The 11,631-nt window shown below is 72.8% G+C and overlaps 2 protein-coding genes across 2 annotated transcripts; both read left to right on the top strand.

Moving 5' to 3' along the window:
- Positions 1-243: 243 nt before the first annotated feature.
- On the top strand, positions 244-774 carry AURANDRAFT_66072 (hypothetical protein; the record flags this gene model as incomplete). The annotated part of the gene is made up of 2 exons (XM_009041219.1): positions 244-322; positions 389-774. 2 exons carry the CDS (start codon positions 244-246, stop codon positions 772-774), a joined length of 465 nt encoding a protein of 154 aa, XP_009039467.1.
- A 933-nt stretch (positions 775-1,707) lies between these two features.
- AURANDRAFT_66071 (hypothetical protein) lies at positions 1,708-2,553 on the top strand (the record flags this gene model as incomplete). Its single annotated transcript, XM_009041220.1, has 1 exon — positions 1,708-2,553. The coding sequence occupies one exon, from the start codon at positions 1,708-1,710 to the stop codon at positions 2,551-2,553; it is 846 nt and encodes a 281-aa protein (XP_009039468.1).
- Between the last annotated feature and the right edge of the window lie 9,078 nt (positions 2,554-11,631).

The raw sequence follows: 11,631 nt of genomic DNA, 5'->3' as shown, positions 1-11,631 counted from the left end.
TGTGTCCGTCGCAAGCACGAGTGGTTGCTGCCGGGGCAGCCTCTCGTTGTAGCGTGCATTCTCGCGCCGTCGCGCGCCACCATGGGCGCGATGCAGCGTCACGATCTTGCGTGTTTTTTCTCGCGCGACGCATGCCTGGACGTGCGCTGGTTGGCTCCTGGTGGATCACCATCAAATCCATCGATGCCTGTTCAATATGGAAACCCCATTCAAATAGGTGCCATTGCCTTTGGCAGCCGCTGCATGCTGCTCACCTGGTGCGGGCTCATGATCTTCGGCGCGGCGCGGTGCTTTTTGGAGAGGAAAACTCTCACGCCGAAGCGTAGGCGCCGCGAACGTGCTCAACGGCGGCGATTCCTGGGAGAAGGGCTTCGAGGCCAAGCCCAAGCTCAAGCCGTCGGCGTTTCCGCGTCTTCGCCGTCTCGCTCGCGCGTCACGGCTAAAACTCCCAGGCGCGAGATCTCTATCGCGCGCATCGGCGCTTTGTTCGACCACGCGTTCCAGCTGCCGCTCTGGCTCCTCTGCGCGTGCTGCGCGCTCTTCGGCGACGTCAAGATGCTGCGCTGCGCGCTCGCGACGACGGCGCTGGCCATGACCGTCGGCGGCTACTGGGGCCTCGAGGCATTCTACGCGGAGACGTGCGCCAAGCACGGCGCGTGCCCGACGGACGAGATCAAGATGGTCCAGTCCCAGCTCTGCCCGGGCGTCGTCGGCGTCATGTGCCTGTCGCTCTTCGCCACGCTCTTCGACAAGGAGAAGCCGAAGCAGGCCTAGGAGCGGCGGGTAACGTGTCCCTCGGGCGGGCTGTGGTTCCATAGTACAATGAAAGAGGATGTATTTAGAGAGCAAAAACGCGCGCCGCGCCGCCTATCGCCGGTGCTGCTCCGCGGAGCGCGCGCCCGCGGCGTAGCCGACGACGAGGCCGACGGCCATGATCGACATGGTGATGGCGCCGACGACGTTGAAGGACCAGAGCTGGGACACGGACGCCGCGACGTCCACGGCCGCGAGCGACGTCGACGTCGAGTACCTGAAAGGCGACGGCGTCGGGAAACCGATGGGAGGAGCGCGCGCGACGAGGCGAGGCGTGCACGGATCTTCCGCGGGCGGCGCGACGCGGGCCCCCGACGCCCCGGGGGCCGGCGACGTTCTCCGCCGCCGCCGCCGCGGATCCTCCGCCCCCGGCGCGACGCCGCGAACACCCCCGGGGCCCGGCGAAGTTCTACGACGCGGCGGCGCGCGGCTGCTTGTCGGAGAAGCACGTGTTTTCCAGGGCCAGCCAGAGGAGGAGCGAGTCCTTGGACGTGCAGTACTGCGTCGCGCAGTCGATGGCCGTCAGGCCCAGCTCGTTGGGCGCGATGGGCTCGTTCGCGCCGGCGCCCGCCGCGACCGCGCAGGTCACGGCGGCGCAGACAAGCGCGAGGGCGCGCCCCATGATCGCGAGCGACGGAGCCGGTGCGGGCGGCGCGGCCGCCGGCAGAGGTCGTCGTCGTCCAAAATGGCAGCACCTTGATGTATCTTTTTTGTTGCAGCACCGTCGTGGCGTCATAGCGAGGTTCCATTCCGGCCTGCGGGGCAGCCCTAGCAGCGTCCGTGTGCGTCGCATAGCCAGCAAGCATCCTTGCCCAGCTCCAGCAGCAGCAGCACCTCGCGCAGCAGCAGCTCAAGCAACAGCAGCAGCTCCAGCAGGAACAGCTCCGGTGCGCAATGGCCTCCGAGGCCGCCTACCTGCTGGCCGACGACGCCGACGCGCTCCATCTCTCGACGGCGCGCCGCGGGCTCTGGCGAGCGCGGCTCGCGCTCTGCGTCGTCGCCCTCGGCGCGACGTGCTACAGCGCCCGGAGCCTCCAGCTGCGGCTGCCCGCGAGCGACGCGTTCGCGGAGCGGTCGCGCGGCACCGCGGCCGTGCGGTCCGTCGTCGACGCCTGCGCCAACGAGCTCTTCCAGCCCGACGCGATCGGCGGGCCCAGCGGCGTGCCCCTGCGCGAGGAGTGTCCCGCGCAGGACCGGGCCCACTGGTGCGGCGACGCGGCGATGTCGCCCGACACGAACTTCGGGCAGCTCTGCGGGTCCGCGTGCGACGCGGGCGTCGACGCCTGGGCCATGGTCTGCGCCTGGCAGGCCATGGCGCATTTGGACGAGGTCTGCGCGGGCACCTTCGAGGCCAAGTTTCCCGATTTATCGGCGCTGCCGCGCGCGACGGCGGCCGCGGGCGACCTCGCGGAGTGGCCCCTCGCCCGCGACGGCGCCGACGACCGCCTCTGGAGCTGCGACACCCTCGCCGTCTGCTCCGGCTGCGCCGCCGGCGGCTTCGCCTCCGGCTGCAAGCGCGTCGCGGAGCGCTACGGCGGCTTCGGCGCGCCGTCGTTCGGTCCCACGGACCTCGAGCCGCCGGCGGACGCGCCGGCCGTCGGCGCGACGGCGGCCGTCAAGGCGCTCAACGAGGACCTCGCGAGCTGGTGCGACGCCCTCCACAAGGAGAAGGCGCTCGACGTCCGAAGGGCCGTCGACCTCGGCGCGCCCCACCCGGAGCGCCTCGCCGACAAGCTGTGAGGGGGTGCGTGTAAGGCTGTTACGCGCGATTCTACTTCTTGTCGGCTACAATGGCCACCGAGTCATCGAGGAGTCTGGTGAGCATGCCGATCTGCTCCGCCCTGCATTTTTCCAACAGCGCCCGACGCTCTCGCTCTGGGCGATCAGTGTGTAATGAAATCTTCATCACCGGGCGCGCCTCCCACACACTAAACGCGTAAATCGTGTCCTCATTTCTGGTCATTCCTCCCTCCAATATCGTCATGAAACATTCGATCGCGTTAGACAAATCTCCGAACGTCGCGGTAACCCGAGCCACCGTAAAATAGACTACGCAGCTCCTGACGACGTAAACCGCGTCCCCTGCGCTCTTTTGCACCTTCGAAATCCAGAAGGCCATAACTGAAGCTCCCCGGATCAAACGTGATACCCCGAACTTCGTACCGCTCGCATTGTCGAGCTCGCGCGCCTGAACGAGGATTTCGCGACCGAGGGATTCGACGAAGCCGCCTTCGGAGCGTTTGCGCTTCCCACCGGCGGGCTCCAGAGCTTCGGACATCGCGTCGTCGGTGCCGTTCCAAGAGGAGGAGCAGCGGCGCGTCGAGCTGCCCAGATTTTGAGTTTGGGCTGCTTTTGAGCTAGTGGTGCCGCAAACGTGCATTAAATCACGCGGTAGCCCACCCATCGCGCCGTCAACGCTGCTTCGAAACGATGCTGGCGCGCACCGGCAAGCTCAAGGTGCCGAGCCACGCGAGCGTGGGGCTCGTGCGCGAGGGGACGGACCTCGAGTCGCTGGAGCCGCGCTACGCCATGTCGCTCCGGAACAAGAACTTGCACCTGACCATGCTGGGCCTCTACCGGCTGCCGGACCACGTCTTCACGCTGTCGCACCTCCTGCGCCTCGACGTGGGCCACAACGAGCTGAGCGAGCTGTCGCCGGCCATCGGCCAGCTCGCGAAGCTCGAGGAGCTCTGGCTCAACGACAACCCCATCGCGGCGCTGCCGACGGAGATCCAGTTCTGCAAGAAGCTCAAGTGCATCGATCTCAGGAACACGGACCTGGCCACGGTGCCGCGGGAGCTCGGGCGCCTGCGGAACCTCAACGAGATCGACCTGACGAACACGCCCTACGAGGCGTCCCTCGCGGACCGGCACCTCTTCACGAGCCCCATCGACACGGACCGCCTCATGTCGTACCTCGACGTGCAGGACAAGCGGGCGACGCTGCGCCTCGACATGTTCGAGCGCGCCTGCGCGGGCGTCTACCGCGAGATCGCCGACGTGCCGGCGCAGCGCGACTTCATCTCCGATTTGGTCGCGGCCGTCTCCGACGAGTTCCCGGATTTGCCGGATATGCGGAACGTCGTCCGCAACTGCGACCGGCTCCTCCCCGCGGACCCGGGCCTGCACCCGCCGGAGCTCGCGGCGCGGCGCATCCGGGCCCAGTTCACCGGATTGCGGCGCGAGAACGACAAGAAGCGCCTGTCCGCGGAGCTCGAGCTGAAGATGCGCGCGCTCTACTACGACAACATCGACCCCGCGGCCGTCGAGGGCTACATCCGGTCCATCTACGTCGCCGAGGACGACGAGAAGGCCCTGGAGCTCGAGGACATCCAGTTCCTCATCAAGAACGCCGCGCGGCTCCTGCCGGCGTCGCCGGGCGAGATCGACGGCCGCGCCGTGCGGTCGTCCGTCTGGGACCTGCAGCAGCAGCTCACGGACGAGCGGACCGCGTGCGTCGACGACGTCTGCAAGTCGCTCATCTCCGTCTACCCGGACGCGGAGCCGCCCCTCGTCGAGGCGCTGGGCAAGGCCGTCTGCGACCAGTTCAAGCGCGAGCGCTTCGCGACCAAAAAAGAGCTCGCGGAGCTGAAGAAGCTCAGCGCGGACGCGGGCGCGCTCTTCCCGCCGGAGATCCAGAACGCCGAGCCCCGCCAGATCAAGTACATGTTCCGCGAGAAGGAGCACCAGCAGCTCTCGGGCGTCCAGGCCTAAGAGATTCGAAACTTGAAGCGCTTCGTTGAAGCGAAACATTGACATTCTGAGAAGGCAGCGAGCATGGATCGCTTTTGCTGGGCTGCCCTGACCGTGGCCGCGGCGCTTGCAGCGTCCACGGACTTGCGTAAGGCGAATTCACGGGCAGCGATGCGGCCGCGGCGCTTGCAGCGTCCACGGACCTGCGCGAAGGCGAATTCACGGGCAGCGATGCGGCCGCGGCGATCGTCGCGCCGGCGCACATCGGTAGCTACGCGGCGATCGTCGCGCCGGAGCAGATCCACCTCAGCCTCGGCAAGACACCCGACACCATGACGGTGCAATGGGCGTCGGACGTGGGCACGAACGCGTCCGCGTTGTGCGCCTCCGCGGCGCACGTGCGCTACTGGCGCGGCAATAGCAGCGCGCCGCCCGCGGACGCGCGCCGCGCGGCCGGAGCGTGCAGCAAATTCGACCTGAACAACACGCAGCTCGTCATGTCGCTCTACACCGCGGCGCTCGTCGAGCTCGCCGCGTCGACGGTCTATTCGTACCGCGTCGAGGTCGACGGCGGCAATAGTTCGGAGGTGTTCCAATTCGCGGCCGCGCCGGACGCCGAGACCGTGGGAACGACGACGTTTATCCTCTACGGCGACATGGGAGTGGACCGGCCGCACCCCGGGTACTCGACGGACATGCCCCTCGTCTCCAAGGAGATCATCGACGGCCGCGCGGACCTCGTCGTCCACGTCGGCGATTTCGGCTACAATTTGGACTCCAACAGGGGCGACACGGGCCGCCGTTTCATGAACGCGATCCAAAACTATTCGGCGCGCGCGCCCTACATGGTGTCGCTGGGCAACCACGAGAGCATGTACGGCTACGCGTACTACGCGGAGTTCTTCCGGGGCGCCGCGGCGTCCCAGACCGACGCGTCGCGGGCCGCCTGGACCCCGACGGTGACGACGTCGAACGGCGTCGCGCCCAACAACTTCTTTTACAGTTTTAACTACGGCCTCACGCACGTCATAGCGCTCAACGGCGAGGTCGTCTGCGCGGGCGGCGACGCTGCGATGATCGCCGCGCAGTACGCGTGGCTCGAGGCCGACCTCGCGGCCGCGAACGCGAACCGGTCGTCCGCTCCCTGGATCATCGCGCACTCGCACCGCCCGATGTACTGCACGGCCAACGGCAACTGCGAGGGTCCCGCGGCCGCGATGCGCGGCTCCGGGAACGCGAGCATCGAGGCGCTCTTCTACGACTACGGCGTCGATTTCTACTTTTCGGGCCACGTCCACAACTACGAGCGGCTCGCGGACGTCGCGCCGGGCGGGATTTCGACGCAAACGACGGTCGACATGCCGGCGACGACGCACGTCGTCGTCGGCGGCGGCGGGTCCGACGAGGGCAAGCTCGGCTTCCACCTCCCCAACGCGGGCAACCGCTCCCTCGTGCGCCTCGAGGAGTTCGGCTACGGCCGCCTCGTCGTCCACAACGCGTCCCACGCGCGCTGGCAGTACGAGTGCACGGAGGCCCACTGCGCCGCGGCGCCCGTCGTCGACGACGTCTGGTTCGTCCAGCGCCGCCACGGGTCCTTCGCAAACCGCACGCACAACTCCGCTTAACGCGACTTCGCGCGGACCGAGACCGGGGGCGTGTCGCGCGACGGCCGCCGGGACACGTTCACGTACGGCACCGCGGGGATGGCCACGGAGCCCCCGAGGCCGCGGTACGGGTCCGGCGCCGTGCTCGGCCGCGTCGTCGCGTCCGCCGCGGGCGCCGCCGGGATCGCCGTCGCGGGCCGCTCGGGCCAGGCGCCGAAGTCGTCGCGCCGGTCCGAGAGCGGCGGCGGCGGCGACGGCGCGCCGCCGTGCGGCGCGGGGGAGTACGCCCCGATGTTCGCGAAGGTCGGCGGCGGCCCCCCCGGCAGGCCGCCGTCGATGTCCGGCAGGAGCGGGTTCGGCGTCACGGCGCGCGGCGGCTCGGGCGCCGCCGCGCGCGTCCCCCGGCTGCGCCGCTCCGCGGCGACGCCGTCGAGCGTCGACGCCCACTTGCGGCCGTGGCTCACGTTCGAGCCCCCGCCCTTGCGCAGGAACTTCCACGTGGGCACGAAGGCGCGCTCGTCGCCGTAGCGGTCCCGGGCCGACTGGGGCCGCCGCCGCCGCGGCGCGGGCGCCGCCGCGGGCTCGGGCCGCGGCGCGGGCGTCTGCGTCGCGGCCTCGACCTTCACCCTGCGCATCATGGACTTGGCGTAGGCCCGGACGCCCTCGTGCGACGCCCGCAGCGCGGCGAGCTCGACCTCGAGCCGCGCGGCGTCGCCGCGCGCGTTCGCGAGGGCCGCGCGCGCCGCGACGGCGTCGGCGACGCGGCCCTTGAGCGCGTTCTCGAGGTCGTCGACGGCGCGTCGGAGCGCGGGCGCGCCGCCGGGGTCCTCGACGGCCAGCGTCTGCGCCGTCGCGTCGGACGTCTTCACGCCCCTCCGGAGCACGAGGTACGGGTCGAAGCGCACGACGTCGCCCTCGACGGCGCTCGCGGCGTCGCGGCGCCCGCCCGCGCGCGCGTCGACGTCCATGGCGGCCGCGGGCCGCGTCCGCGGCGACGTCAGCGTCGACGCGTCCGCGAAGAGGCGCGGCGACGTGCCGCAGCCGACGTCGGCGGCCGCGGGCGCGGGCGCCTCGACGACGCCGGCCGCGGGCGCGGGCGCGGCGGCCGCGGGCGCGGGCGCGGGCGCGCGCGCGAACGCGGGCGGCGCCGCGGACGCCACGGAGCAGACGTAGGACGCCTCGGGGAAGTAGGGCGGCGCGTCGGCCTCGGAGCGCGTCGCGAGGCTCGAGAACGGGGCCGCGAGCCGGGCCTCGGCCGCGTCGAGCGCGGCCGTCTTCACCCGGAGCGACGCCTCCAGGGTCCTAGCTACAGCTCTTTCGGCCTCGAGCGCCGCGGCGTGGGACGCGTCGCGCTTCGCGGACGCGAGGCGCGCCTCCTGGCGCGTCGCCTCGGCCTCGGCGTCGCGGAGCGCGTCGAGGAGCGCCGCGCGCCGCGGCGTCGCCGACGGCGCCACGTCGAGCTCCGCCTCCACGAGCCGGAGCGCCGTCGCCGACGCGCGGCGCCGCGCCCGGGCCTGGAGCGCCGCCTCCGCGCGCGCGTCGTCGACGGCGAGCCGCGCGCGGTCCAGGTCCGAGGCCGCGGACGCGACGGCCGCGAGCGCGGCGTCGCGCGCGGCCTCCGAGTCGGCGAGTTCGCGCTTCAGCGCCTCGTCGGCGGCCCTGGCCGCGTCGTCGCGCCGCGCCGCGTCGTCGCCGCGCCGCGCCTCGGCCGCGCGATTTCGCTCGAGCTCGTCCGCGGCCGCCGCGAGGTCCCCCCGGAGCCGCGAGATCTCCTCGCGGAGCGCGGCCTCGTCACCGCCCGGCGAGAAGGGCGCGTCGCCGTCGCCGCCGGCGGTGGCGGACCAGAAGCTCGCCTCCTCGCCGACGGACGCCTTGGACACCGACGCCGCCGCGAGCGGGTTCGCGTCCGCCAGGCCGCCCCGGAGCTGCTCCACGGCCGCGCCGCGGCGGATCGCCTCGGACACGCTGTCGCTGACGACGAGGCCCCGGTCCTCCGGCGGCCGCGGCGACAGCGCCGGCGCCTGGGCGTTGGTCAGGCGCGCCTCCTCGAAGAGCGTCGCGACGATGGGGTCGATCGCGAGCGACTGCGAGCTCTCGTCGCGCTCGAGCGCGCGGCGGCAGAGCCGGTCGTGCTCGCCGTTCCAGAAGGCCACGAGCTGGCCCCGCAGCACGTCCTCGTCCGCCGACTGCACGTCCAAAAATTCCAGGAAGCGGTCCACGGCGCCATCGTCGGCCGGCAGGCGCAGCTCCCGCAAGACCCGCGCGAGCACGGACCGGGACAAAGGCTCGGTCACGGGCCCGAAGCCCGCGTGCTTGAACGTGTGGAAGATGGCGTGGCCCCAGGGGTCCGCGTTCGCCGACGCCTCGGACCGCTCGTCGCGGCCGTTCAACCGCGCGAGCAGCGCCAGGTCGTCGGTCTCGGGCAGCTTCGCGTCGAAACTCTTCGGGAGGCACCGGGGCAGCCACGACGGCCGCGCCGCGACGCCCTCGCAGGCGTGGGCCTTCTTCTCCTCCGGCCCGCCCCCGAAGGGCTTGCCGCAGGTCCCGCAGCTCCGCGCGCAGGAGTTCACGAAGACGTTCCAGGCGAGGCCGTTGTACGCGTCGAACGCGGACCGCGGCGATCGCGCGGACCGGGGCACGCTCACGTTCTCGGGCCACTCGCCCTCGTCCGTGCGCCAGCTCCGGGGCCATGAATTCTGGGTTTGCTCGCGGCGCCGGCGGCAGCTCCGGATGTGGGCGCCGAGGCTCGTGGCCTCGAACTCGCCGCCGCAGACGTAGCACACCAGCCGCTTCGGCCGGTCGTCGTCCTCGCCGATGGCGCTGAGGATGCGCGTGCGCCGCTCCTCCATCTCGAAGGCGCCGCGCCGCTGCTCCTCGAACTGGGACCTGTCGTCCGCCGCCGTCCACGCCGCGGACGCGACGGACCGAGACGGGTCGCTCGCGTCGACGGACTCGGACGCTTCCGCGATGTCGTCCTCCGCGTAGGGGCGGTGGTAGGCGCCGCGCGCGCCCGTGCTAAAGTCGCCGCCGCGGAAGGTGCTGTAGCGCGGGCTCGCCGACCGCGGCGACTGCGCGCTCCGCGGGGACAGCGTGCTCCGCGGCGACGCGGAGCGCGGCGTCTGCGTCGTGCTCCGCGGCGAGCTCGTCGTCGACCGCGCCTGCTGCGTGCTCCGCGGCGACGTCTTCTGCGTCGCGCGCGGCGGCGACCGGTTCGTCGACCGCGCCTGCATGGTTCGAGCGAGCGGCACCTCACTAGGTCGTGAATTTCGGCTGCCCCATGCCTGCGCTAAAACCGCGGGCTGCACTGGGGGTGGTTCGTGGATGAAGTCTGCACCATCGACAAATCAGTTGAGCAGCCGACAGAAAGCATGGACGAGTCCCCGCTGGGCTCGCTCGAGGAGAGCGGCGGCAGCTCGCCCGAGTCGCCGGAGCTCTTTAGCGTCATGGGCGACTCGCTCGCCGGCGGCGACGACAGCGTCGCGTCGGCGTCGACGGAGGCGTCGCTCCACGCGTCCCTCGCCTCCGCCGCGGCCCTCAAGCTGCTGCGCATGAGCTCCGCCGACGGCCTGGACCCGTCCGGGTCGCTGGTCATGCGGAGCTCGGCGCGCGGCGAGCGCTGGACGAGCGCCTACGCGCGGCGCGCCGCCGAGCAGGCCGCGCGGAAGAGCAGGCCGCGGCCGCGCTACGAGACCGCGGCGCCCGGCGCGGCCGACGACGCGCTCCGGGCCTTCCTCGGCCGGGCGACGCAGGCCGCGGCGGCGAAGCCCACGGACCTGCCGCCGGCGCTGGACGTGCTGCGGCCGCGCGGCGACCGGCGGCAGGACCTCTTCGTCGACGTCGCCGCGGCGCTCCCGAGCGCGACGGACACGGAGGTTACGGCGCCGCCGACGGGCCTGTCGAGCTCCGACGGCGAGTCCTACGCCGGCGACGCGCGCGTGTCCTGGATCCCCCGCGCGCCCGCGCGGTCGCCGCGGCCCGAGACGCCCGAGGCGACGCGCGACGCCTTCTCCGGCCGGCCCGCGACTGCGCGGACGCCGCTGGCCGCGCCCATGACCGAGTCCGTCGAGTGGCGCGACGGGCCCGGCAGCGTGTCGCCCCTGCGGCGCTCCGACGACCGCCGCTCCGACGACCGGCGCCGCGCGTCCGCGACGCCCCGGTCGTCGGCGAACTCGGCCGAGGCGGACCGCCGCTTCCGCCTGTCGACCTACGAGCCGTCGCCCACGGGCAAGCCGACGCACGCCGAGATGATCGACGAGGGCCGGCGCAACCTCGCGGACATCGTCGACGCCGGCGACGCGGACGCGGCGAAGGCGCGCCGCGGCGGCGGCGACGACGACGAGGGCCTCGACGTCCTCGCGCGCGGCGTCGACGAGGCGGCGAAGCGCTACGACGCGGCCCGCGCCGAGGACGCGAAGCGCGCCGCGGAGCGCGACCTCGAGGTCCACCGCCTCGAGTTCGCGCTCGGCCTCCCGAAGGGCGCCGGGAAGGCGGGGCTCGCCGCGCGGCGGGACGAGGCGGAGGCGCCCGCGCCGCCGCCGGCGGACCCGCCGCGCCAGGCGACGCCGCCGCGGTCGCCGGCGCTGCCGACGTCGCCGCCGAAGCCGCGGTCGCCGCCGGCCGTGGCGACGCAGAGCTTCGCGTGCCAGGCCGACGGCGAAGCGTTCGACGTCGTCGACGGCCGCGTCGTCGTGCCGTCGTCGATGAAGCGCGCCGAGGCGGCGCGGAACGCGCGGGACGTGCTCGCGCGCCAGGCGCGCGCGGCGAACGCGCTGCGCGCCGCGGCCGCGCTCGACCGCGAGTCCGACGACAGCGACAGCGACGGGTCCGTGTCCAAGGGCCTCATCTTCGACGGCGACGCGGTCGCGGCGCACCCGCGGCCCTTCCTCCACGTCTCGGACATCCGCGGCGAGCGGCCGCCGCGGGAGGAGCCCGACGAGGCCCCGTCGCCGGTCGCGTCGCCGGCCGGGGGCGAGCCGCCGTCGCCCGCGCCCTACGTCGTCGCGCCCCGCGGCGGCATGAAGGAGCGCCTCGCGGACCTCGATCGCCTCGCCAAGGATCTCGAGGACGAGCTCGCCGAGGGCCACGAGGCCATCGACGCCTTCGCGGAGAAGGCGCAGGAGCAGCTCGTCGACCGGGCGGCCAAGTCCTACGCGATCCTCGCCGCGGCGGGCCGCGCGCCCCGCGCGGAGCCGGCGTCGCCGTCCCGGGCGTCGCCGCGGCGCGGGTCGTCGCCGTCCCGCGCGTCGCCGCGCGGCGCGTCGCCGCCGCCGAGCCTCCGGTCGCCGGGCTCGCTCCGGGGCTCGACGTCGCCGCCGCCGCCGCCCGTGACCGCGTCGGCGGAGCTCCGCGCCCGCGACGGCGTCGAGAGCGCCTGGGGCGCCTACGAGGAGGTCGCCGCGGCCCTCGCGGCCGCGGAGCCCGCGCCGCGGCGGCGGAAGAAGAAGCGCGCGCCGCCGCCGCGACCCCGGCCGCGGCCCCAGTGGCGCGACCCCAAGGGGACGGCGCTGTGGTAACAGTGGGG

The sequence above is a fragment of the Aureococcus anophagefferens genome (genome assembly GCF_000186865.1).
Source record: "Aureococcus anophagefferens unplaced genomic scaffold AURANscaffold_19, whole genome shotgun sequence".
In the NCBI taxonomy this organism is placed as follows: Eukaryota; class Pelagophyceae; order Pelagomonadales; family Pelagomonadaceae; genus Aureococcus; species Aureococcus anophagefferens.
The sequence above is the reverse complement of the archived record's forward strand: the minus strand, read 5'-3'. Positions and strand labels throughout refer to the sequence as shown.